At 38.5% G+C, this 27,295-nt stretch overlaps 1 protein-coding gene across 1 annotated transcript in view; it reads right to left on the reverse strand.

Annotated features, from left to right (window-relative positions):
* sdk2a (sidekick cell adhesion molecule 2a) overlaps window positions 1-27,295 on the reverse strand; it is a 182,327-nt gene that overhangs the window by 24,142 nt on the left and 130,890 nt on the right. Inside the window, 17 exon segments of the mRNA XM_055152572.1 lie at window positions 1,800-1,981; window positions 2,313-2,359; window positions 2,361-2,454; window positions 3,520-3,667; window positions 4,332-4,468; window positions 5,501-5,677; window positions 6,927-7,029; window positions 7,976-8,143; window positions 8,416-8,532; window positions 8,887-9,081; window positions 9,174-9,257; window positions 9,491-9,681; window positions 10,072-10,183; window positions 14,916-15,049; window positions 19,970-20,117; window positions 21,156-21,262; window positions 24,725-24,887. Of these exon segments, the coding sequence (XP_055008547.1) occupies window positions 1,800-1,981; window positions 2,313-2,359; window positions 2,361-2,454; window positions 3,520-3,667; window positions 4,332-4,468; window positions 5,501-5,677; window positions 6,927-7,029; window positions 7,976-8,143; window positions 8,416-8,532; window positions 8,887-9,081; window positions 9,174-9,257; window positions 9,491-9,681; window positions 10,072-10,183; window positions 14,916-15,049; window positions 19,970-20,117; window positions 21,156-21,262; window positions 24,725-24,887 (2,307 nt within the window).

The raw sequence follows: 27,295 nt of genomic DNA on the forward strand, positions 1-27,295 counted from the left end.
CTGGGGTTCTCAAAAAGTATTGGAAAGCAGATACACATTTATACCAAAACTAGTATTGATATTACATACTCATTTGACCAAGTATCAATACTCATACTCACTGATACTCAGTCACATTTACAGGACAGAAATTAACCTTTCCTGAATCGCTTTAGAATGATCTTGAGCTGCATCAGAATAATATAATATAAAACAAGATAGACACATAGTATATGCCCATGTAGGACTATGGAACACACCTGAATGACTGAGGGATTACACAAATATATCATCTTAGTTTCGGAATCAGTATTGCATATCAAGTCTATTCCGTAGAATCAAAATCTAATTTTAAATTTTAGTATCATGACAACACTACTCACTTCTACTAAAGTTTACATTTTAGTTCAAGGTTACATACATTTTCTATTGATTCTTATTGCTACTGAGTCGAAAACAAATGTCTTACTATTTAATGAGAGAAAATATGGAACAATTTATAATTAAACTGTATTCACATCAAAACAAATGGATCTGTGGTTTTGGAGTTGTTTTGGTTTGCTGTCAATATTTCCACTTTGACAACAACTTATACCTTACTTTTTCCATCATAACAGTAACAATGGAGACTATTGGCGAAGACATGCACACAGTGATTTTGTCCCACGCTATAACAGTGGTAAGAATCCTTGGAAAAAAGCATAAAGAAAACCAATAATGCTAAGATAAAATTGAAGTGAGACTAAAGCAACTGAAATATTTCTCATACAATGTAAAGATCAAACACAAGCTCTATTTTCCCTATAACTATCCAAACAGAGCTGAGGCAAGAAAATGTACGAACACCTTTGGAATTTTGAGTGAGTTGGCTGTGAAGAATCCAAGCCTGTATGGATTGGACATGAGAGACTGTCAGATACCCACATTAAACCTTTCAAAATTTTTAATACATGCCTGGAGGAAGAATGGTAAGACTTTCTGACTAATATTATGAATGCAAGAAATAACTTTGATACCTTACCAACAAAAATAATGATTTTTTTAGTCATTCTTAGTAGTATTTACTCTCCAAAGACAGAACCAGTTTTTTAACAGAAGTCAGTGCTTGTTTTATGCATTGCTGTGTTCAAGGAAAGCAGCATTAGAACATAAGAATTCTCATAAGAAGTCTAGTTTAATAACATTATTTTTTTTTTAAGATTGTTACAACAGCTCATACCAGATCAATGTAGAACAAAAGCCAAAACATTCTTGAAACTAGAAATTACAAAGATGCTTACATTCTAGAAAAAAGATATTTATAAATGAAAATGAGAATATATTTTTTTCTAATTATCACACCACTCAGCAAAGCCACCTTCAAGGATGAGAGTCACAGGCATGTCACTAGAGCCCCAACACCTGTTAATTGATGTGCTCATTTTTATATATGTCACATTTCCAGGTGCTCAACACATCAGAAAAAGAAGTAAAAATGAGTTCTGTGTTATGTGTAGCTAATAAAAACGTTGAAGACAAGAATTAACTCTGCTCAGGGCAATCCAAATATTCTTATTATCATCAAGAATGCACAAAGCCATGCACAACTAACACTTACAAACTTTACACCTATCTAATAAAATTGCCTTTGGGCTGGACTACATTCATGTTAACCATTAGATTTGACCTAAAGACAACAACATGCAATATCTAATCCAGGTGCCATGCTAAAGAGATACTTCATAGTTATCTGTCTCAAAAAGGAGCAGTCTTAAACCCTTTTGTATTCAACTTGTAAACATACAGAAATGCCTTGAAGTTAGTCTCTAAATGCCTCTTACCTCCTTGTAGTGTCCACTCAGTGACTTTGTGGCTGTATGTGCCTATGCCCGCTCCATTGTAAGCTGCCACCTCGATCTCATAGTTGGTCCAAATGATGAGGTCCTCGAGCAGCAGGCTGCTCTGATCCGGGTTAGTGATGTTTTTCATTTGGCAATCCACTGGAAGTCCAGACAGACAATACCTAACACAAGAATAAAAAACAAAACTATTTACCCAACACAAAGATTAAAACAGAAAAATTGATGATAATAAAAATAATTAACTTGTAATAATTTATTCTATCAATAGATAATGGATAAAAGCCATTAAAACATTTAGAACACAGAATAGCTCTGAAAGCACAATGACAAGGGATGAACAGAGAGCAAGGTACTTAATTGTCACCAATTATGACATTGTGCTGAAAATGAAGTGAAAGGCGCGCGAGGACGGAGCCTGCCATAACAGTTATTATCACATTTGAATGGGAGCTGACAGGCGGTAGCAGACAGGAGGTGAGCAGTGATGACTACCTGATGATGTAGCCCTGCAGAGGCCCATTCTGGTGGCTCTCTGGGGGGAGGCTGCCACTGGATCAGGATGGACTGATTGGTGCGGCCGCTCGCCATGACTGTCTGTGGGGGTGCACTGGGGGGCTCCTCTGGCAAAGTTAGTCTGAAGTAGAAAAAGAGACAAAGGCTTAACTCATGCATTAATTATCATATATTTCTGCATATTTCAGTCCAATTTCATCATATATGTCAAATCCTAATAAAGCCAGTCTTACTCTAAAACAGTGTTTGGGAAAAAGCAAGGCCTTTTGGCCCAAAATACATTCCCTATAAAAGTATCCACAGAGGGACATATGGGATCAAAGATGCCCTGGTGAAAGGGAGCAGGCCAGTGGTGAGGCAGAAAAATATAAAAGAACAAGAAAGAAAGATCCAGGCCGACTTTTCCCCTTTAGTCAATTTAAGATGACATCTTGATTTCTTCCCAGTGCACCGGAGCACTGCTCTAGAGGAGATAAAGCAGAGTGTTTAGGATCAAAGAGGAGAGCCAGAGAGATGCCTAAGAAAAGTCTTGCACTCTCAGCGATGCTCCGTCACCCTCCTGTGATGCACACTTGTCTGGGCACATTCACACCAGAGTTAAGCTCAGTGCAATATGTGAGCTGTTATGGGGACAGCTGGCCATTCAGATCAGTGCGGCAGGTGCAGAGGCCTGTGTTGATGCAGACAAGGTCGGACAACGGCGTTCACTGGAGAGATGAGGAGTACGCTCATGAGCGTGTGTGGGCTGGATATGAATCATGATCACTCTTTGTTTCAGAGTCAGAAAATTCAGTGGAGATTTGAGTCTATGAGTAGCACCATTTCTTTCAGGCCTTTTTTCTCATGAAACACAACACACAGTTAATAGGAGCGAGAGAGCTGGGTCAGACAGCCATCAAGTCCCTACAAAGTGCGATTTCAGCTCGTTCACGGTTTTATCTTGAAAAGACACATCCCGGAGTCTGCTCTCTCTTTTTCACAGGGGTAACGACCAAAAAGTGGACTTACAGGAAATAAGCTTGAGACTTTCTATTGAACTGCCAGTGGAGAAGAAGGGAAGTGTGGGTTGTTTCAGGCACTATAAAAGTCCTCAAAGTACATCACTGCTCCCATGGTCTGGCTGTAAACTTCAATGCTGGCCTAACAAAGTTTTTAACATTTAGCGTTCTTTCATAATAATACCCACCGGTCAGTCTCTTTGCTGAACTGGCCTCTGCCCACATCGTTGACAGCGCAAAGGCGAAACTGGTATGAGCGAGCTGGGATGAGCCCGCCCACTGTCACCCCGGTAGACTCAGGTTCAATGCTTGCCAACAGCACGGTCCATGGGGCATCTTAGACAGACAGAGGAGACATACAGCTCAGAGGGTATCTAATATCTGCTATATGACCTTGACAAGGCAAGCTCCAATTTGCAAGCTCCTGGAAACTCTCTTGAACACAACTTGAATCTGATGTTATTTCTAACTATTACTGTGTACCAGTTTTATTCTGAATCATAACTTGTGTCTGTTGATAAAAACAAGCAATTTATTTTTGTATACACTTCCCTTCCGGTATCAGATTGAAATTCAATTATGCATTAAGCAGATCCTATCCGCTTCCAAAGATTCATTTTTCTCTTAATGATTTGTCCACTTCTCAGTGAGCCAGGGTATTACTACTAACGGGCAACAACAATCTCTGCAAATATAGCCGTTCTTATCAATAAACACAGATAAAGCAGAGCGACATCAACAAAATGCAATAAAGAAAAACAGTAGCTCATTTGCAAGGTTACAAAGGTGTTAATACAAATGAGAAAAATAAGTCGATGAGGAAGTGCAAATGGAAAATTTAAAGTATAAGTTACGCAAAGCAAACCCTGGTAAGAATAACATTTAGTAATGAATAGGAAATGCCAAAAGTGAAAGTTCCACCTAAGAATGCGTGAACACATGGAGAGTAGTGTCGCTTTAGCACAGCAGTATGTGATGTGAAAACACACTTAGCACTCACTGTTTTCTGACACTTCTAGAATGTAGCGGATCAGGGGGCTGTTTCCATCAAAAGCCTGGGCCCAGGTCAGATTGATGGCCCTCTTCTCATTGCTGCTCAGTACAGCGATTGGATTCTCTGGAGCATGGGGCAATTGCCTGTACACAAATAAGTATATATATGTGAGAAGGGGACACCGAGATAAGAGCATAGAAGTCAGATGAAGGAGACTTGTAGAACTATTTTGAAGTCTAGTTTTTGTTTTTTTTTCTTAAATTGCAGCATTTTGCATAGAAATATCCTTCTTATCAAGAGACAATACGTCCTATAAAAGATCCCCTCTAAACCTTAAAAATAAAAATAAAACAGGGACCAGCTGGAGTCAAGCACATTTAGAAGCTAAAATCTATCAAGTGGTGCGAGATTACAAAAACTCTTTTGACTCTTATTTGGATTTATGTTTTTTTCTTCTATAAAAACTAATACACAAACATAAAAAAAAAACAAAAAAACCCACACATTTTTAAAAGGCCTTTGAACTTTCAATAGTGTATTGAGTAAATTCAGTTTAGAATTTCTGGATTTGCACTAATAATTTCCAGTGGTGGAGGCACTCTCAATTCTCTCCTTTGTACAAGAATTCAAGCCTGCTGGTCAAATGAGCACCAGTTTTTGGTCGATACTCTTCTAAAATGCCCAAATTATAATTTTTTTAATGAAAACTTTTTTTTTTTTTTTTTGGTGCATGAATCAGATCTAACTGAGACCATCGACCTTTGGTACAAATTTGAACCTAAAGTGATCATGAGATATTTGCAAACAATCTATTGGCCAATTAAGAACAAGACTTAGGCCATTTTATTTATCTTAAGTCATAACACATGGTGACTTAGGTCATGTTTTCTATGGTTCATTTGACAGTTAAAATGGCCTGTCCTGTTTAAAATGTCTCAAGTCACAAATGTCAGTATATAATCCCTTTTGTTAAATTTGTTAGTACTGTCTTTTTGTACAAAAACATTATCAAATGTAGTTTTCAATTGGTAAATTTTTTTGTGTTTCCTAAAAAAATTTGAAAATTATTCTTCTTGATCTACTTAGTTATTATTTCTAAACTTTAATTTCTCAATAAATCTTGTGTAAACCTTTTTGTGTTGTGAGACATATGCAAAGCCAGTGTGGGGGCTGACCTGACTCGAAGGTGTGCGCTGCGGGAGTCATTGCCTCCCACTGATGTCACCCGACAGGTGTAGGTGCCAATGTCGCCCGACCACGTCTGCGAGATGTGCAGGGTCCCATCGGGGTCCAGCCTCAGGCGCGGGGACATGTTCACATCAATCAGGACGCCGCTCTTCTCCCACACATGCCTACAGGTACAAACATACAGCAGACATGATCCAGCGGTTCACAGGGGGCTCATACAGTCTTTAGCACTCTGTATCTGGCACGTGTTGTGACAGTCAACGTGTTTACTTTGCATCAGTTCATAGAGTGAAAACACAGAAGGCGCTGATACAGATGAAAGCTTTGTGGGGCTGATGGCGAAGTGATTTGAATGTGAAAACCATCTCTCTCTGTCGTAAATACAGTGCCGAGCCTCGCCGTCATCGCCTTTGCATTTTGTTTGCCTGTCACATAACCGGAGGCACATATGGCTGCTCCACACGTTCTAGCGCACACATATGCACACACCGGGAACAGTTGTGATTAATTGCGAGTGTTCGGGCTCTCCAGCTAATCTCCTCTGTGTTGCGTTTAATTAAAGACTGAAGTTATTACTGTGTTTACATATTCATCTGTTTACCCCACGATCTTGATCAATGCAGCGGGCCCACAGGTGACAGACATTCTAATCACTGGGGCTTCCATGTACACACTCTCTATCATGCTGTAGACTGGCGGTGTGCACAGCAAAAGAGATGGACTAATTCTTCATCTGACTCGAGAGTTTTAACCGTATCCCACAGGAGCTCAGCCGAGGGTGGGTAAACATGACAAGATCACTCAAAGATTTCAGAAACTAATTGAGTACAATGTTAATTCCCCGAGAAACTGCTTGCATAACAAAATATTCACTTTGATGTCTTCAATGTATAAATCCAGGCACATAAGGGGCACATGTGCCAATTACTCAACACAGAGGGCATGCGGTCTACAGTGGTGATCTAAGTCAAAATTGCATCAAAAACAAAATTTGACAGTTCATATTTCAGTGTTCTCCCAAATGTTAATGCCCCTGGGTGTTTGAAACATGTACTCTGAACAGAACAGAATTAAATTGCAAATCTAATCACAATCCCAATACAGAAAACTCACAATATTTTTTTTCCCCCAAAATTCAGCAGCCCTGTCATAAAGTAAAATAAAATAAAAAAACAAAACAAAGAAGAAAAATAATAAAAGCAAATGTACTGTTTAGTTTTCAGTGTAGATAGGGGCATCTATAAAACAATCACTCAAATGCCTGATCACTAGGAAGCTGACAAGAAGGAAGAAGATAGCATCATAACCACACGAAACCTTTTTCAAACCAAATACACAAATAAATACACACTAAAGCAAATGTATTTGGCAGTACAGAAATAAACTCTAGAACAGAAGAGCAGGAGAGCTTACCTGACTGTGACGCTGGGGTCATGGGTCACACCACAAGTCATTACTGCCTTGGTCCCTTTGATGACACTCTGGTCTTGTGGGGGTTTGGTGATTCGGGTGCGTGCTGCAGACACATATAGAGCATGTTTGAACACAGGATTGAGATGATGCCAATGGAAGTCTTGCCTCAGCCTTCGCTCAGTGCTGTCTAAAAATGACAGATGATTCACACAGTAGTTTGATGAGTGACATATTTTCCAACAGCTAATGTGCATCCGTAGACAAGACGAGTACAAGTAGTATGTATGAGTCAAGTTATTTCCGCATTGACCTGGTAAATCGTTTATTTTGGCTGCATTTGAATAAAGAAGACAGAGATTAAATCAAGGACGATGTGGATTTTTGTTTTTATGCGTCATGTGTCAAGACATGCTAATTTTTAAAAGCACACAATATAGTTCAGTACATATTTTTTGTCAATGCACCTACGCATCAAGACACTGTTGTACTGTAAATCTTAATCAGTGAAAAATAATATATAACTTAGATCTTGTTTTGTAATGTTAGTGAGAATTCTATTTAAAGGCGCCCTTTTCTGGTGATGGTATTGCTATGCCTGGAATGTCCACAGAATGGCACAAAACCTGTCTATCTTTAATTTAAATTATATTTATTATTGCTTAAAAAGACCTTGAAAGACTTGACATAGATAAGTTTAAAGCCATAGTGTGGAGCATTCCATGGACATAAGAAACTGGCTTATGCTCCAGTAGAACAGATAACCTTTAAAATTTATTTGGTAATTGCCGTACATTGCATTTTCTTAGGATAGAATATACTTAATGTTTAAAGTCCTAGTTTGTTAAAAACAATAAAACAGAATCAGAAACATACAATAGTGAGGCAATTAAAATAATCAATATCCCTTGTACTTTGTTTACACTGTATGCAATCTGACACTTCTAAAACTGTATGTCAAAGCAAGATTGAATTAATTCACTATAATTTGTATTCGTGTATTGTGCAAGTTGTGCAATTCCGAAAAAGGCAGTATAGTCCATTTTTCTTACCCCAAACCACGAGGTCAGCCGAAGCCTCGTCGATGCCCCTGGAGTTGCTGGCCATGCAGGTGTAGGTTCCAGCATCAGACAGGTGGGAGGGACTAATTAGCAGGCTGCCTGACTCTAGCAGCGTGAACCGGGGCAGCTGGACCGAACCACTGGCCAAGACACGTTCACCTGCGGGGAAGGGTACCAATGATGGATGTTTGGGGTTGGAGGACAAGGTGGAAAAAAAATGGAAAGCGAAATGGACGAAGAAGAGATTAGGGCATTGGAGAAGTGTCAAGCAATGAAAAACAAACAGACGTTGAAGCGCCTTGGAAAAGTAAAAAATTGTGTTTGAAGAAAATGGTATATATACGCGCAATTCTTTCCACTGCTCCGAGTTTGACAAGTCCAAATGCAGCATAATGAACAGGCTAGGAGGCTTGTGCTGCTTGCCTACGCACCTTTCTGCCAGGTGATGGCTGGTCGCGGAGCTCCCGAGGTCTCACAGTGCAGAATGACTGACATGCCGTCAATCACAGCACTGTCAACGGGTCCAGCGGTGATGTTAGGAGCGATACCTGCATTCACACACACACCAGACACACATAAAAGCCATAAGAGGGCCGTGATAATGAGACACATAAACAGCTTTGAGTCTAATAAAGCAAGCGGGAGTACAGGGCCTAATAGACTAGACAAAAGGGCTGCCTGTCAGGTTTCATTGTGGGAGACAGCCAGTGACAGGACATCTCCATCTTCCTCTCCGTGCACTTTCTCTGATTCAAAAATAGACAATAATTGCTTGAGCATCCGAGGTGACAAATGTGCCTCAGCAAAGCGATATATAGATAGACGGATGTGGGAGGGAAGATATGGTAGAAAAGAGGATAAGAAGACAGGATTTGGGAAGTCTAACGAAGAGAGGGACATACTTGTAACTGCGAGGTAGGTGTTGGTTTGGATCTCTCCTGCACGATTGCGGGCAAAGCACTGGAACATCCCAGTGTCGTCTGGTAGGAGACCGTTGATCTGGAGACTGCCTCCTCCCAGCACCCTGTAGCGAGGGATTTTCACCGGGCTAATAGGCACGGCGTCTTTATACCACACTATGTCAGGCTGAGGCGTTCCTGACGGGTAAACAAAAGGAGAGTTTTGTCATGCCATTTCTAGTAGCTTTTTTAGTTCATTTCAGAGCTATTTTTATTATTTTCTGATGTACCTCGCGCCTGACAGGGGATGTCCACCACTTTCTCCATCTCAGCGCTGATGTGACTGGGTGGCTCCTTCACAAAGAGTGGGTATTCTGTTGCCAAAAAGACCCATAAAAGCTTTTACAAAAACTGACATATAAATCATAGCACTTTTCATCTTGACCCCTATTTGTCGAACTAGCACGCAGCACTTTGGATAAAAAAAACATCAACTCAATTACTGAAATATGAAATGGCTTTTTTGCCGATGTGGGAGCCAGATTGCTGATGCAACATTTTGATAATTTAGTTTCAGTGTGTGGGAAAAGTGGAGCTTAAGCTTTACCGAGAACATGCAGATAAGCCCCGGCAGTGACAGAGGGCACGCTGCTGCTCTTGAGTGATGCCTCGCACTCATAGTAGCCACTATCGCTAACGGCGGGCAAACTGATGACCAATCTGCGTCCAAAATCCCGGATTCCAGTGTTGACCACTACGCCATCCTTCCTCCAAGTGATACTCATTTTGACAAGAGGCCTGAAAATCAGACACATAAGAGCAAAAGGTGCGAGAACGTGATTTTAATAGAAATTTATATTCTGTTTCAAGGTTACGCAGCGCCTAGCCAAGCAATGGGGATACATCTGCCATTCTGATGAGGTCTTTGAATCGCAGATAATAGTCAAAATTCAGAAGTGGGACTGCGTGAGATAGCGGTAACACGGTGGAGTCGCGAATCAAAGGGAAATAATAGTGGAGAGGTACAAATGAGAGATGTACAAAACATTTTTCTATCATGTTCAAACAAAAGATTTCAGGACTCATCTGCATCACAAAACAGCCTATGCGGAGGTGAGAGGAGGTGGGCATCTCTGGGTAATACCTGCTTGTCTTTGTTGTGTGTTTTCCCAGGGGAACTGTTTGTACCTTGCATTGGCAACGCACTCCATGATGGCTTCATTCCTCCCCGCTGTCACACTGGTGTTCTTCGGTGGGATGATGATAGAAGGGGCTATAGGGTCTGCCGGTCCTCCCACATCTGCAAATATATAAAGAAAAGATACAATCACATACACAAAGTCCTGCTGGATTAGGAGGGTTTGCTCAGTGTTATTGGCTGAAATAGTACAGTAGAAAAAAACGGAGAATATATTACTGTATAATTTCAAGATCTGCGTTAAGAAAGGCATCTGGCACGTAGATGTTGCCAAATTACAGCATTACGTTAACATCAATATGCATAATTCCCTTATTGTTAAATAAGTAATGTATTCACATTGCCAATGCTTTACAACTGCAAAGTGCCAAGTTTAGCCAAAGTGTTGCTGATTTGGGAAACAGAATATGATTTTACACCGTTGAACACACACTAAAACATCTAAATTATTCATTTTTGTCACACCAATGAACTCTCAACAGAAAAACAGGTTCCATTTTGGGCAAAAAGAATATACTGTAAAAGTGACATCAGATTGAGCGTTTACCTGATGTAACCCGAGAGAGCGACAAGCTGTCACGTTCAGCAGCAGGGAGCTATCACCCGACTATTAACACCCCTGTCTTTACTTTACCTCCCTTCTGCGGCGACGCTGCGTTCCCCGCGCTGTGCTGTTAGCCCAGGTGTTAGAAGCCATTATGTAGCATAATTGAGACAAACACAAAAGGCGATTAAATGCAGCACCATCACTCACGGGTTCCACTGAGCCTCCAGCCAGCCATCGATTCACTGCCCTCAATCAGTGATCTCTCTCTGAATCTGATCTCATTCCCCCTCCTCTCAGGCCCCGCTTCTCACTGTGTTTGAGTGATTGCGCGGCTAACAGTGTGCTGCACGTGCCACTGTCGCCTATTTGTTTGAAGCCCCAGCGCACATACAAGTAGGTGTGCAGTTTGGTGTGCGGCTATGCTAGGTTAATGGGATACCTAATCAATTTGCTCCTATTGTTTTCAGTGTCTGGTGGCACCCTCATTGGACATCATAGCCTTTCAAAGCCCATAGTGACAGCGTCGCAAACACACGGGTTTAATCTAGACTTGCTCTGAACATTAGATCAAGCCTCCTGATTGATTACATGTTTTCCCTGGATGCCAAATCCACAATAGTTCCTCTCCCAGTAAAATGACTTTTTAACATATTTAATTATTTCATTATAATCCATAAGTATGGCCTTTAAATAATAATACGGTTTACTATAAAACAGGATGTTCAACTCTAGCAAATGCAGCAGTTCATAGTTAAATGGTTTAGATCAGTAGTTCTAAAACTTTTCACACCGGGCACTACCAAAGAAAACATTTGGCTTTCCAGATCTAAATCAACTAAGACTATTTCAGGTTCAATCTAGGGCTAAACCAGGTCTAAACATGGACTTCATCATTTCCACTGTAGTTTTAAACAACAAATTATTCAAAGGAGGACAACAGTGGATAAAATTAACTTTTAATTATAGAAGCCCACATACTGAAGAGCTGTCCAAGTATTACCTGAAGGAGCTAGCATGCCATAGTTTGAGAAATAGTTGTTTAGATGAATGCATTTACACAGAGAGAGTCATGATGAATTTTGATTAGTTTTGAATATGCATCAGTCAATCATCAATCAATAAAAATGTTCATTACTGGTTGTCAATAAGACTCGCTCATGATCAATTTCACTTTGGTAGCAGCACACATGGTAGTGATCTTGAGATTAATGTTAATACAATAACAACGTTCCAAAGGGGGGGAAATTAATTTAGTATATGAATCCATTCAAAAATCCATTAAACTACCACAGTTTGAGGTCTAACAAAAGTATGTTATCTTAAGGATTATAAGATGTAATTGACAGAAATCTAGGGGGGTAACAACCGGTGATTGATAAAGATAGAAGAAGACAAAGTTCAATAATGATCTCTTAACAAGAACTGAAAGATTAAAGACCTGTGAAAACCATTTGGCAGCAAAATCTACAACATGAATATTTATAACAATCTTGCAGCAGGTTTTGTGAATGATCAACAACACAATATTTGGCTGCAGACTCTCAACTCAGTATATTTATCTTGTTTGCAAAAATAGGACACTTCTGACTTGTTAGAGAAGCCTTTTGTTTTCCTATTGACATTATTGGCTCCTCCGCAAACACTAATGAACGCATTGCAGCTCATAAAGTCTCAATGCAGAACACCTCAACTGTGTAATCTTCTAATTAAACAGAGAAAGTAAACAACATGTTGACCTGAATGGTAAGTCGTCTCCCTGAATGCCATCATATTGTCACGGTGGCTACAGTTTAAAGGATTCGGCGAAACCACACAACCCTTTGGTCGAAAAAGTCAGTTCCTTAATACCATCCTCGCTCAGTCTAAACTCATTTGTATGCTCCCTGTGGATCAGGCACTCTGCTGCATATTTTTTCTTTTTTTGTGTCCTTTTTGAACTGAATTGCTAAAATGAACAAATGTAACGGTGAAAAAAAACCTATTGACTTTCAGATGGGAAAATACGCCCATGTGTTATGCAAGGTCAGATCCAGTGATATTGGGTGATATCTGAGGCTACATTGTGTGTATTGGCCACTGAATTGCAAACAGTATATTAACAATATGATGAGCAGATGCCTCCACCAGTAAAAGGTGCCATATTAGAAAATACAAATATGCAGCGGTACATGAGAGGAGGTTAAGCGCTATGTGAATAGTAAAGAGGAGAGAAAATCTGAAGAATTCTTTCATTAGCCGCATCAAACACAAATATGTGGCCAGCATCCAAACTTACAGTGAAATATTTAAAAGGACAATTATTTTTATTAAATCCCTTTTTTACTGCCATGGCATAAATATTACTCCAATGGGTTTTAAATGAGCAGTGCTTCTCTACTCCAATGTACACAAAGGAGACAAATTATTATCTCTTTCGGGTAAAGTTCTTTTATGAAACATTTATGGCATGAAACAACTAGTATATCAATACAGTTTAAAGGGCCCATATTATTCTATTTTCTGATCTATGTTATAATGTTGTTCCTCATCACAGTTGTGTTTTGTTTCATTCACACACGTTAAACACACAAATCCTGCACATTTAAGATGAGTTCTTCTCTCAAACAGAAAACTGTTCCAACTAATGATGTCATGTGCTAATACAGGAATTGTTCCATTATGTTTTAAAACTTCATACACCTTCACTATAATCATTTAGATCATTTCAGCCCTGGAATTGCCAATCACTACTAACACTAAAGATAAAAGGTAGCTGTTAACTTGAAAACTACCGCTTCATGATATCACAAGGTGGAAAAGAGCATTTTGAGCTTTGGAAATGTAGACAGACTAATTACACTGGGTATGTTTTTGATGAGATAACAACACTGTAACATGGTTAAAAGCTCACAGGAGTCTGTTATGTGTAATATAGAGCCTTTAATGCAGCCATTATGGATAAAAGGTTTGTGTTCCTCTTGAGATAAATACAAGGGCCAAGAGAGAAATAAGCACATTAGAATGATTTGATATAGCAACTCCCCAAAATTAATACTTAAATTGAGTTTGTGTGAGTTACAATATAATTAAGAAGAAGAAAGCCTTTGTGACATTATATAAAGATAAAAACTGAAATAACTTACACAGCTCGTCATTATGTTTTGACAGATAAAGGGACAAGGACTCATTGGATGATGTTGTTACCATGGTACCTGTCAGTGGTGTGGATAAATTAAGAAACATTTTGTCCTTGAGGAAATGTTTTCAGCAGAAAGAAAAATTATTTAAGTGACTTTGACAAGGACTATGTTGTGATGCTAAATGATGAGGTCAGTACACTCTCGAAACTACACATTTTGTTTTCTTCAAACACCAAACTTGGGTGCTTCTGGTGCAGCACTGAGGGACTTTCTCCTCCTCTGTGACTTTGCACTTTAGTGTAAAAAGCACAAACAAAAGCCTATTTATGTAAAGGTTTCACTCAAGAAGAAAGCACAGATTCTTCAAGCAGGTCCTTGCCTCTCAAGAGTCATTTGTCGAACTATGTAAGATGGAATGTTCAATTTAGAGTCTGATAATAAGTAAAGTAACTTAACATCATTATGTAATGGGCCTTTTAGGACAGTGAAGAATTCGTCTGATACAAAATGCAGATTTACTTTTGATCTTATGGGCCTCTGTTACTGGACCTATCCACAGGAGGCACAGACTGGTATAAAGTTCAATGTCTCAGGCAGCACAAATGAATTAAGGCAAAATATTTATTCAGTAAATTTTCAACGCAGTGATTCAACAGTAATGTCAGACAGTATATAAGGCCACAAGACTGTAACAGAGCATTTGTGAAGCTACCCAATTAAACTGAATGGTAAGTTCATAAGTCCTTTGTCAGAACACAGATTGCATGACCTGATACTTTGAGTGGCTACTTTAATTTGCCTTATGACACTTTTCTTACTTTTCACTTGGTTTGCATGAAATATTCCACAACATATATAAAATTGCTGGTGTAAAAATACCTATACACATTCTTACTGTGTATGAGTGAGTTCACGTCTTCATAGATCTGACCTGTAACTTGCCATGGTTGCATCACCTGCTTGTCTCCTTGGAGACAGGCCAAACAGTGGAACATTCCAGGCAAAGTGATAATGTCTCCAGCATGACCAAAAATGTTACGTAGTGCACCTTTAAACACAGCCCACTGCATTTTTTTGTATTTTTGAGATTCCTGTTACCAGTGTGTTGGCTGTGAAGACAGTGTGGGAGAGAAAATCTGTTTTTGTGCAGAGTTTAAAGTCCTCTTACTTTCCACGGTGAGCGTCACAGGCTGGCTGGTTTTGTTTTCCCCGTTCTTGTCATTCACAGCCTGGGCGTAGTATCGGCCGGCGTCTGGGGCCACAGTGGACAGGATCACCAGTGTGTTGTCCAGAGTGATTGCACTGAGGGCACAAGTTTTATGAATATTATTCAGCTGTCAAAGCATTAACATGGAACAATGTTATAATTATAGCATTACCAAAGGGGATAGACATATTTTTTGTAATATATGTGGAAATATAGTTCTAATAGTAATATAGTTTTTTTTAATGTTTTTTAAGACAGTAATAATCAGGTTAAGCGCCTTAAAGCCCCTTGTTAAAATTGTTTGTATTATCATGTTTATTTACATTATTGGTGTTAAGCTCTAAAAGCACTTTTTGTGTTTGTAGATCAAATGCCCCTAGAAATAAAGAGGGTTAAATAAATAACTCCATATGCAAACCACAGCACACAGAGAGCTACAGGTATACTGTGTCAAGAGTACAAAATTGACCGAATGAAACAAGTTAAAATATGTATAGTTTATATAGTTACAACCTTTTGATAGAATATACACCAAAGAAACATGTGTTAGCCAGGCAATGTTTTCTTCTTCTTCCCTTGTTGCAAAGAAAAGCTGTGACTTTCAGAGATATGATCAATGGAACAATGCATTTGGAAAGGCTTTCTGAGACGTGCACTCAGACACATCCCAGACAAAGCCCCCGATGAGCTGGTGTTGTTCGAGTGGCTGTTTTCACACAGTCAATAAATCTTACACATACACACATAAACCATGAGCACTTTCATCTATTAGGTAGACAAGCCTTTTAAGAGAAGATTTTCCCCAATTAGAGCATTTTCTGTCCTTGGCGAATACAACTAAAAGGACAGATACCAATAAGGCAATACAAAAATATAACATTTTGCTTGGCTTCAACAGATGGATAGATAGGGAGTGCATGTCTGCCTCCTCTAAACATTGAAATCAAAGCCAAATTTTCTTTCATTAAAGAAAATGCACAGAGAGTTTTATGCAAATTTGAGTTTTTTGAAGTTTTCCCCAAGTTATAATACCGTTTCCTGAACAAAAACATGTCTGAAGAGGTTTTGTATGTCATCCATACATGTTTGAGTAATCTGGCGATCTCTCCTGAGCCTGAACCCTCTTATGATTACCAGTATGATTCTGCCCAATGCTCAGCCCTCAAGCCTCCCATCACCCATGCAATGCATATTACAAAACAATACTCTATAATTTCACAAACCTCATGCAATGAAGTAGATTTATTATGGGATGCATGCCGATTGTAATGTGATAGTGCTCAGAAAGGGCACTGACTTAGCATGGAGAGCAAAGGGAGGGGGGAAGAGTTTTCAAGAATATAGCATTTTTAAAACAATAAAAATTAACATGGTAATCTAAATATGTTATGTGTTAGCAATCAATATCACAGAGAAGCATAATAGCCCCTCTTTAAATTATATATTGCAACCATGTAAAAAATTAATAATAATAAAAAAGAATAAATAAAGGAAGTAAGGACATCATATTTGAGAGAAAGTACTGCCTGCACAAATCTTAAGCTCTACTTAAGAAGCTTTATGATAAAAGGCCAACTGCATATGAGGATGTGAGACACGGCAAGATACTTAACTACCAGTTTCCAATTATAATTACTTCATATTCCCCCCCAAAAATTCAGTACTCTATAAAAGATCATTTGGAAACGGAAGCAAAATTTTGAATTTTCATGATTTTAATTGCATTTGCAATCGTAATGGAAACCTGGGCGTAAACACTAAAACAATAATGATTGTAGAAATGAAAATGACTGTAAGTGTCTATTAGCAAATGGCTGTAAAATCGCAAAGTGCATCTATAAAAATCTTTTTGTGATTGTCTGGAGAGTGGCAATGCGAGTGCGTAGGGCCCATTAAACCTAAGATTAGACTCGGGTGGATGTAGCTCACATCTGTCTGATTGTAGCAGGGGTAAACATGTACACTCCTGGACAATTAGAGGCTGTTTCTCACACATACGACCATAGACTATATAAAAAAGTGGACTAAGGGAGTGTGTCATCCAGTCAACTGAAGCTGCTAGCAGTTATAAAAGCGAATTTGGAGTCAGGTCCATATTAGGAATAGGAATTTCTTTATGTACAAACTAGTGAAATAAAGACACCAGGATCATGTAGAGCGGGTTAATATGTACATTGCAAGACCAAAATGACAAGGTTCACTGCTGCAGTTATAGAGCGATGGGTGACAGTTTTCAAATGTAAAGTCAATTGGAAGCTGGAGCTCAATTGGAGCTGATGAAACCGGAATCGCCCCCATGAACACTTCCTATTTGGAACGCGGCTAGTGGGTTAGCTACAGTATGTCCTTTTATATACAGAGTCTATGCATAAGACACACATGTGGCACTGAATATCAATGTAGGCTGACACAAAGTGAGCAAACAAGCAGTAAATGCAGAGTGTCCTGTCAGTGCCTCTCATTGTCACACAGTAAAGCTTCACTGCTTTTGGGTGCACTACAAGGGAATTGGTCTAAAAAAAGAGCCTGTTTCTTGCAAAATTTTTACTTTTTAACAGTTTGGAAGTGCATTATTCTCAACAGCTGCAAAGTTTTTATTGTAAAGATTTTGAAGCAGAAATATAGCGACAGCATGCAAACAAACTAAATTTAGTCCAATAATTGGTCTAGGAAAAAGGCATTGTAACTGTCACTCTAATTTCCTTTAATGCCAGCACTGCAGAAAATAGCTAGTTTTTGTGCAGAGTCGTATTAGTATCAGCAGAGACAATTCATAATCTTTTGTAAGAAACTATATGGTCATTTAGTTCTGAAGAGGTCCTAGGGAAAGTCTAATTTAAGGGTGGGAAATATGCCAAAAAGTATGATGTTAGCGCCAATTTTGTTTTCATCATGAGTAATCTTTATATTGCCTGTAAGAGATACTGCCACTTCTGTAAGTTCACTCTTCAAAATGGGTAAAGGTCCTATATTACACAAAATTGAGTCTTGTCAGCTGTAAGTCATGTTACAATGTTGTCATCTCATCAAAAATATCCCCAGAGCTATGTTTTGTTTCATTCACACACACAAGGAGGAACAAAGTGTTTTCTGTTTGAGAGAAGAACTCAGCCTAAATATGCAGGATTTGTGTGTTAAACATATATGAATGAAACAAAACACAACTCTAGGTATGTTTTTGATGAGGAAACAACATTATAACATAGATGAGATAGTTATGTCACAGATAGTAATCTCAAGACCCACGTGTTTAGCTTAGCTTTGTGGGGGAGAATGAAAGAAAATGTGGGATTGTTTTTAATCACTGTAAAGCACTGTGTGTTGCATTTTTTTGTATGAAAAGCACTCTATAAATAATGATTGATCGACTGATTGATTGATGAGTAATATGAGCCCTTTAAATCAGAGTGTCACTGTTCTTCTTCTGAGTTGACAAATAGGAAGATGGGAAAGGGAAGAGTGTTTTTGAGCATTAAGTTGCATTAAGCATTACAGATATCACAAGAAAGTATATGGTCATACACATCAGATCACAATTAAATGTCATATTGCTCTACATAAGTCTCATTCATTTTCAAGATCCAGTCAGAATTCTGGTTAATTTAGTCTTTGTCTGGTCTTTATTATGACAATCTGGTCTACAGACACAGGAAGTTACATGGAAATTGCAGTGTTCATAATAGTTATCAGATGTCATATTGTAATATTGTGCAGTCGGGTATATGCACCAATCAGACTGAAGTATCTCTCGGATTAAAGAGTCTTCATATGGTTGAATAATAGATAAGGAGGTGGTTTCGGAGCCGTTGTGGAGTGCCTGTTCATATTTGTCAGAATAGCACAGTTAATCTAAGTTGATTACCTTCACCGTGTTTCATTAAGAACGTATCTGAACCGCACTGAGTTTGTAGAGCTCTCCAGACTTTATCCAGTCACTGATGATTACCCACAATGCACGGCTCTTCATATATGCACACACACACACAAGGCAGCCCTTCCAGACGCACGCACACACAACCACCCAGGGGCAAGCACTGTCAGTCAAATACACCATCAATTGAGGCCTTTTGTCCAATTTTGTCTAATTGGTTCCCCTGCTGCCTGCTCTATCTCCACCCTTCAATCATTTTGCCTTCAAAGTCAATAGGGGCGATATAATAACCCGCTTTATCACTGAGAGGTGATTCAGTGATGAACGCATAGGCCCACATCAACACTGGCTCCTGAACCAGTCTGGCCAACCTCATTTACAGCGTGGGAGAGAGAGAGGAGGAAGGAGAGAGGGAGAGAAGGAGAGAGGGAGAGAGGGAGAGAGGGAGAGAAAAAGAGAGGGAGAGTGAATCTGAGAGTATCGAACATTTTGGAGCTGAAAGAAGTAAAAAAGTGGAATGCGTCTAGGACTCTGCATCGACCAATAACTCACTTTGAGAGCACAAGCAGGAGCACACAAATCAAGTTCTGTTTTTAAAGGGGAAAATTTGCAGTTCATTCTTGAAAATATCCAAAAAGCTATATATGCCATGGATGTATTGTAAAATAGGAAATGGTGGGTTTAGTCCTATATGATGGATATGTTTGTTGGTCTTTTGAGTAATGCTACACTACTGTGCTCTCAATGGTTAGAGTGTGCAATTGTTGAACATAAAGTCTTGAGTGTGAATGAGTAGCCATAGTGGTGCCTGTGAATATATTCTGAAAATATAGGTCATTACTCATAACATTACATAAATTATGATTATATTTGGATTCTATGAACTTTTCTGCTGGGGTCAACACTGCAAAGACTTCACGGAGTAAAGTAATTTGGATAATTAATTTGGTTTAATTTATTTTTTAACACAAAATAATCCCAGATAATTACATGATTGTCGTAATTATCTAAATTGAACGCAATCTTTTCTTCAATATTTAGATTTTTGTCTTTAGATTCATTCTGTTCTTATTGCCACCTGTGATTGTGTCTTCTCAAATACAATTGCTCCTTTAAAGTGATCAGAAGGGAGGAGTGAGCTTACATTCGACTGCTGGAGGGGATCTTGCGTCCGTCTCTGAACCAAGTGATCTGAGGCCTAGGGAAGCTGTGGATCCGAGGCGCATGGATAAGTGCCCCCTCTCCCTGAGACACTGTCTGAGAGCGCTCCCCCTCCACAAAGCCCCCCATATCTGACACCAGCACAAGGAGAAGCAGAAACAGCATTAGGAGGAAGACACAGAAATACTAGGCCTGGGATGAGAAAAACTACATAGATGATCAATAAATAATAAATGAAAGAGTATTCTTGCTCACTGTGTTCATTGTGCAAACCTTTTCTTTGCACTAGTTCCTTATTTGTAGTAGTAGGAACATTTGAGCAGTTGAATGTAAAATAATCAATTCATTAAAGAAACTGTATGTAAGATTTTGATTTCAAATTTAATAAACATAACACTATGTCACCACATATGAGGTAGACATGTTTTAATCAAATTTAGCTTTTACTAATAATTCTAATGGGCATTTATTTTATGACAAAAAAACATTGGACATGATGTGCCATTTATTTATAATTTGGTGTTTTGGTACTCAAGACGATTATCCAATCAGCCAAAAAAAATGTGCCTCACAAGAGTCTCTAATTTGGGTTGCCAGTTTTAATGTTGAAATCCAGTTGGTTTAAACCTAAAATGCCTCTCTCTGATGTGACTCCTCACTATGTAAGCCCCAGCACCTACAGCCAGTCATTATCAGTGTTATGGCCTGTCCATATACTGACAAAAAACATGTGTTTTCTATAAGCAGGTTAAGGCTCTGACAACCCTTTTTTTTTTTTTTAAAACATGAGCACGGGCTAAATACATATTTAAAAATAAATGACTCATTATGGAAACTAAGAGTTTCAACGTGCTATTTATTACAGCTCATGTTTTAGGTCAAAAAATCCATATGTTAGTGTTAATGTGTCAGCAGCATAAAGTAGGTTCAGTATTATCATTTGTCTTCATCTTTTCTATAGCAATATATCTTCAAATATTTGTATTGTGACCAGCCTAGCAGAAGTAAAACATTACAAATGAATCACATCACAGCAACAATCTCATTATGTTGGGGAGTTTTTCTCTTGATAAGGTGAGTCATCCCTATACTGGGCAGAGCAACCACTTTGTAACAAGCCCCAAGCTCTAACTCAGGCCCCTGTTAAACATGTGTGCAGTCATACTCACAGGCTACTTGCACTTCAGTGCTGCACTGCATAATGGCTCCCACTCGGTTCCTCACGATACAGCGGTAGTGTCCAGCATTTTTCCGGTCCAGTGTTGGGATCAAGTACCTGACAGCAAAAACAAAATGGCATTAAAGACCATTGAGGGGTAACAACAAGACTCAAATCAGATGAAACAAGAATGTGGGGTTGAGTAGTGTGAGGGGATTTTCAACAGTATCTGAAGAAAAAATGTTTTCCTCTTTCTCTTGCTTTTTATTTCACACCATGTCTGCAGAAATGAAATGCACTATATCGTTTTCAGAAACCACTGATACTGGGACATCAATGTTTTAAAAGCAACACAACAATGCATGCATCGGCTGTCAGCTTCATGCTTTTTTTTTATGAACCTACCTCAGCTTGACATTCTTATTGGACTATATTTGAAGCGAGGACACTAACAAATAATATCCAGGTAAATGCTGTTTCTAGACCAGTTTTGAATGGTATTACTAATCATCAAAGCTCATTGATAGAATAGTTGTGATTTTGTCTATCAGGTCAAACTTTGACTAAAAGGAAACACAAACACACAGTGATATGCCTCTCTAATTTGCAGTGTACTAAATGTCTGTGCTAATTGGAAGCAAGAAAAGATGGTGGAGTGATCTTGATGTAGGTTTACTGCAATACTACTGGATATGGGGCGTGGGCTTTGTTGTTCTGTATACTGTGTGTTGGTGTCAAAAATAATAAAGCAATTCAATTTCAAAACACACACGCACTCATGTTGGAGTTTCCGTGCTTTCTGGGGCATTACATTACGTAACATTCATTTCCAAGAGGCTGATCTTAACCTTGACCATAATAACTACCTACCTAACCTTTACATAAACTGTAACTTTAGTCTTAATCAATATTTAATCTATATAAATTTTACATCATGTTGCTGATTTAATAATTAACAATATATGTCACGGAGACCTAATTTCTGTTCCCAAAAGGATGGAAAGTTATTGAAATTTTAGTCCCCAAAAAGTACCAACCCACTCAAAAGAACTCTATCCATTTGTCAAGACAAAAATGAACATGCAGAGATAGCAGAAACTAAACTATAGATTTCCTCTAGTCGTGCAAGTCGTGTCTGGATAAATGAAATGCATGTAAAAAGTTGTGTTTTAAAGTGAAGTAAAGTCTTGGTCCTTTCCCTTTCCCCACGGTGTTTTAGGATGTGTGGTGCAAGGGGCTTTGATTAAATGGATTCCAGTTCTCGTCTCTGATCATCGCTGGTGGAGAATACCAAGCAGTGGTCTGGTCTGCAGAGCACGCTCGGAAACTGGCTCATGTGAAAGAAGGAGGAGATGAGACAAAGGAAAGGTGTTTGTGGGTTAAGGAAAAGTCTATGAGGGCTCTGGAACCAGTGATAGCAATCAGACAATGCCACCTGAGAGAGTGGGGCCAGTGTGGATGGCCAGGCAGGGACACAGTACTACAGAAAACTGGACTCAAATTAGTTGGAAACAGACTTTTACTCAGCACTACAACTGATACACAACCTGAGCCCTCACAGCAAGGCAACCATACGCACACACATAGATACAGAGCGATGTTATAGCCAGCTGTCACAAACCTCATTTAAAATCCCAAAGCACTTCAACACCTTATCACAACGTTAACAAGCGCACGAAGAGCTGCAGGTCTGACATACAAGCAAAAAGGTGTGAACCAGTCAGCAGAGTACAAGAATGTCTGACTATTTTTGGTTAGAGCTATTGTCACATCACAGACTCAACCTGGCTGGCAGTAGTACATGTATGAGTTTAATCATAGGATGTACATAAAATACTTTAGTGATTGATACAGAAATAAGGTGCACAAATGTTTTTTTTTCTCTCTCTTTTGAAAGTTACGGCATTAGTTTTTATCTCATTTTACATCTTTGAATGAACTTGTAAATGAAACCCTAACTTTACAAAGCAGCTGTCTCTGTCTGTGTCACAATATCTGGTTGTGTTTAGGGAGCGCCTCTAACACAGTTTACTTGATTGAATTGAATTTAAAATAAATATGGTTTGATGAGAATAAAAACAATGATGCATTCACTAATTTGTTTTTCAAAATGAACCATCCAAAGTTTTATGTTATTGTTTTTTACCCTTTAGGTGATAGCTTACTGAATCACAATAAAATGACTGTTTCCTTGTTTATAAAATGTTTTTAATTGCTGAAGTTGTGTTTAGTTTCATTCACGCATGTTTAACACACTAACTAGGCTATGTTCTCTCAAACCTTCATACACTTTTACGAGAATAATTTGGATAATTTCTGCCCTGGAATTGCCCATGTTTATGAACAAAACGTAACTTGAAAACTACCGCTTCATGACATCACAAGGTGGAACAGAGCATTGTGAGCTTTGGAGATGTAGACAGACTAATAATAAAGGATTACTCAAACATATGTTTTGTTCCATTCACACAACTCCACATATGTTAATGAGGTAAAAACATTCTAACAACCCTTAACAGTTGCATTGTCACTATGTTACACCAAAAGGAAATAGACTTTGTCAACACGACCAAACTCCATGTGTGTTCCACAGTGAGTGACAGTTCAGACAATATGAGATTTCAGCCTGGAAATGCTGGACATTGGCTTTTCTCTGCTGACATTTAGGTCACAGAGTCTGGCCCCGGACTATTGTGGCGCACAGGTGGAGTGGCAATAACATCTAAAAATAGAACACGAGTCCAGAGTTGAGGACGGACTTTCAAATTCTCAATGCTAATTTAGTAGTAGCTTGTCTCAGACTAAAACAAAATCACTCAGGCAGACACTGGATAATGGATGCTGGTGAAAACAATTTAGCAGTGGCTTCAGACAGCTAATTAGAACATTATTTGTGGCATAAGAACACACCCATTGAATTTATTGTATTACTAATTATTCATCAGGAGGACAAAAGGTGCGCTGGCAGAAAACATAGGGGATATTTATGCTAACAGAACGAGAACACTGTGCTGTGCCTAAATTTTCAGTTTAAGTAATTATACATTTAAAATATAACACAGTAACTTTTTTATTTTATGGCAGCGACTTGTCTGAAAGAAAGTTACGGCAACTAATTAAAATAATTTAGCAACAATTTCATCACCAGCATCTAGGTTCACACCACTTTTTCCATAGGATTTGTATCATCTGTATAAGCTACAATATTCGCACAGTCACAAAGAAACTTTCCCACCCACACTTTAATGCATTGTGTGGTGTGATGTAAAATTTCCTGAACTCTCCAGCAAACAATAAAAATCTGAGAGCTGCAGACTCTGTGCAAGAGATACAAATGTGAATTAATTTGACGATCCCCACAACACCTGATGCTAGGTCTCCAGAGGAACACGCGGCCTTGAATAAATCCATAGAAAAATATACTGCGTGAATACCAATGAGCAATTTAGCTATTAGTTACAATTAAGGGTATTTTAAATGCCCTCATGTAGTAACCTAATTAGTGTTGATGATGAAAAATGAAAAACAATAAGCACAGAGGCAGTAGCAGTAGTGGCTGGTAAATGAGGAATTCCTTACCTGTATTCCAAGGAGAATTTCGTCAGTTCTGTTCCATTGTAGATCCATTTGAATTCCAATGGCCAACTGCCCTCCGCCATGCAAGTCAGTACAAGACGATTCCCCTCCAAATGAACTTGGGTCTGGGGTGGGTCCATTTTGAAGTAAGGAGGAACATCATCCACTGAAAAAACAAGAAATAATAAATAATGTAGCGTCACAATAGAATTTCAGCAATCCAACAAAAACAAAAACTACAAATACGGCAAGAAGCTATTTCCATTTTTCTTTCTCGTGCTGATTGGGAACTTGAAGGTCAACACAGAAGCCTGCCAGAAGAACCACATGGAATAAGTTGTTAGTGCAAAGCAGCTTACTCTTTTATTTCAAATTGGAAATGCAGAGCCAGAAAAGAGGCAGAGGGGCAATTTGTGCAGTGGAAGAAGTGTAAATGAACACTTCCATACCTAAAAGAGGAGAGGAGGAAGAGAAGCAGGAAAGACTGAAAACAGAATGCACATGGGGTAAACAGAGGTAGTGACACTCAATGTTTTTTAAGGTCCTAGATTACACAAAATTATTCTCGCAAGTTTTAAGACATGCTATAACTTGCTATCTTATGAAAAACACACTGAAAGTTGTGTTTTCATTCATTCACACGTTTGAGTAACCCTTTGATTATTAGTCTGTCTATATATCCAAAGCTCACAATGCTCTGTTCCACCTTGTGATGTCATGAAGAAGTAGTTTTCAAGTTAACAGACATATTTTACTAGTTGTTTAGCAAAGATTGGAAATTTCAGGGCTGAAATTATGATGAATGATTCTAGTGAAGGTATATGGACTTTAAAAACACACTGGAGCCCATCCTGTATTACCATATAAAGTCACATCACAAGGTGGAGTCTTTTCTGTTTGATAAACATGTCAGCCTAAATATAATACTTGTGTGTTAAACATGTGTGAGCGAAACAAAACACAACTTCAGGTAGGTTTTTAATTAGGAAACAACATTATCAGTCTGACCAGTCTGATCCTGAGCCTGTCACTTTGTGAAAACCGTCTGACCTCGCAGCATTAGAATTCGTTCGCTCAATGGTAGGCGGGTACTTTTTATATTTAACCAGTTGCTGCTATTTGGTCGTGACGTATGTAATGTGCTAAATCCCATAGGAAGAAGGGCAATAACGTCTTTCTCCTTGATAAAATTCACCAAACATTCTCTTTGTTCCGGCTTTAAATCCTCGATCTCGTTGTGTTGTGAAGCCAACACAGAATTTATGGCTTCGTCTACATCCATCTCGACTGCTTTGTTTACTGTTGTGCTGTACCACAAAAGGGACCCAGCCAGGCAAGTGCATGGTCTACAACTTCTGGGGTTCTTGCAGACCGTCTAGTCTATTCTGATTCCTGACCTAGTCGATGGAAAGAAGTGAAATTGAGCGGAAGCACGAGGTGACACTAGCGTGGCTACAACATTATAACATAGATCAGAAAAATAGTGTAATATGGGCATGTTAAAGGTGCACTATGTAATTATGAGAGTCTGTCACTTGAGATTGCATTGCTTTAGTTTTTAATGTTCAACAGTATGGCATTGCATCAATATGTCTTGCATTTGTCAATTTCATAGGTGTTTCCCTGGCAACAAAAAAATCTTGCATTCTTACTACATAGATCACATCTGTCATTTGGACTAGCGATGTTGCCTACTTTAGTTCATGGAGATAAACAACTTTAATGCCATACTGTGGAACATTTCTGACAAAGCAAAAACAGGCAGACCACCAGAAAAGTTACATAGTGCACCTTTAACACAAAACAATCATATTTGGAGATATAATATAGCAACAGATCCGTTTTTAAAAATAAACTCTGGCCAAATCCTCTATGTTTAGTTATTGTCCATCATTGGCAGTGTAGCAGTCAGCAGGTATGCTACTTAACATGGAATTTCTAATGCTGGAAAAAACAGTAATTTTTTGTTTATTCTGCAAAATGAAAACGTTATTGCTCTGAACACTAAAAGCATAACGTAACAGGTAAAACATCACATTCGAGATGATTGTGGTCTTTACGTTTCAACAAATTCAACAATAGCGGAAAAAAATAGTTATGCTTTGTTGATGTTAGGTATTCATTTTCATTACATCTCACATGATTTGTGTCAGAAGATCTACACCTTATTCCTGAAACATAACATCAAAGGTTGTTTTCTCACTCTGGGTTAGATAGCAACACCTCAGTTGCACCAACCACATTTTTCAGTTTTATACTATACTTTGAAGTTTGAACACCATTGATGTGAATTCTAACTTTAACTAGTTATTTTCTTTAATAAAACTCAAACAAAGAAATTCACAATTCCCCTGAAAAATTGTCTTAAATATCAACAGAATTAACAAAGACATGATACATTATTATTATTTTTTATGTTGATGCCATTATTTTCCTCTGAGCTAATGTTACCACAATAGAATAACACGCTTTGATAGAATGTAATTTTCAACCCAAAACAATATCACTTTCTTTAATATTACCACAGAGTGTTATTCAACTTTTGATATAGAACACAATCTTTATAAAATGTAC

The sequence above is a fragment of the Boleophthalmus pectinirostris genome, unplaced genomic scaffold (assembly GCF_026225935.1).
Source record: "Boleophthalmus pectinirostris isolate CB_2022bp ecotype Guang Dong unplaced genomic scaffold, ASM2622593v1 HiC_scaffold_17, whole genome shotgun sequence".
Classification (NCBI taxonomy): Eukaryota; Metazoa; Chordata; class Actinopteri; order Gobiiformes; family Gobiidae; genus Boleophthalmus; species Boleophthalmus pectinirostris.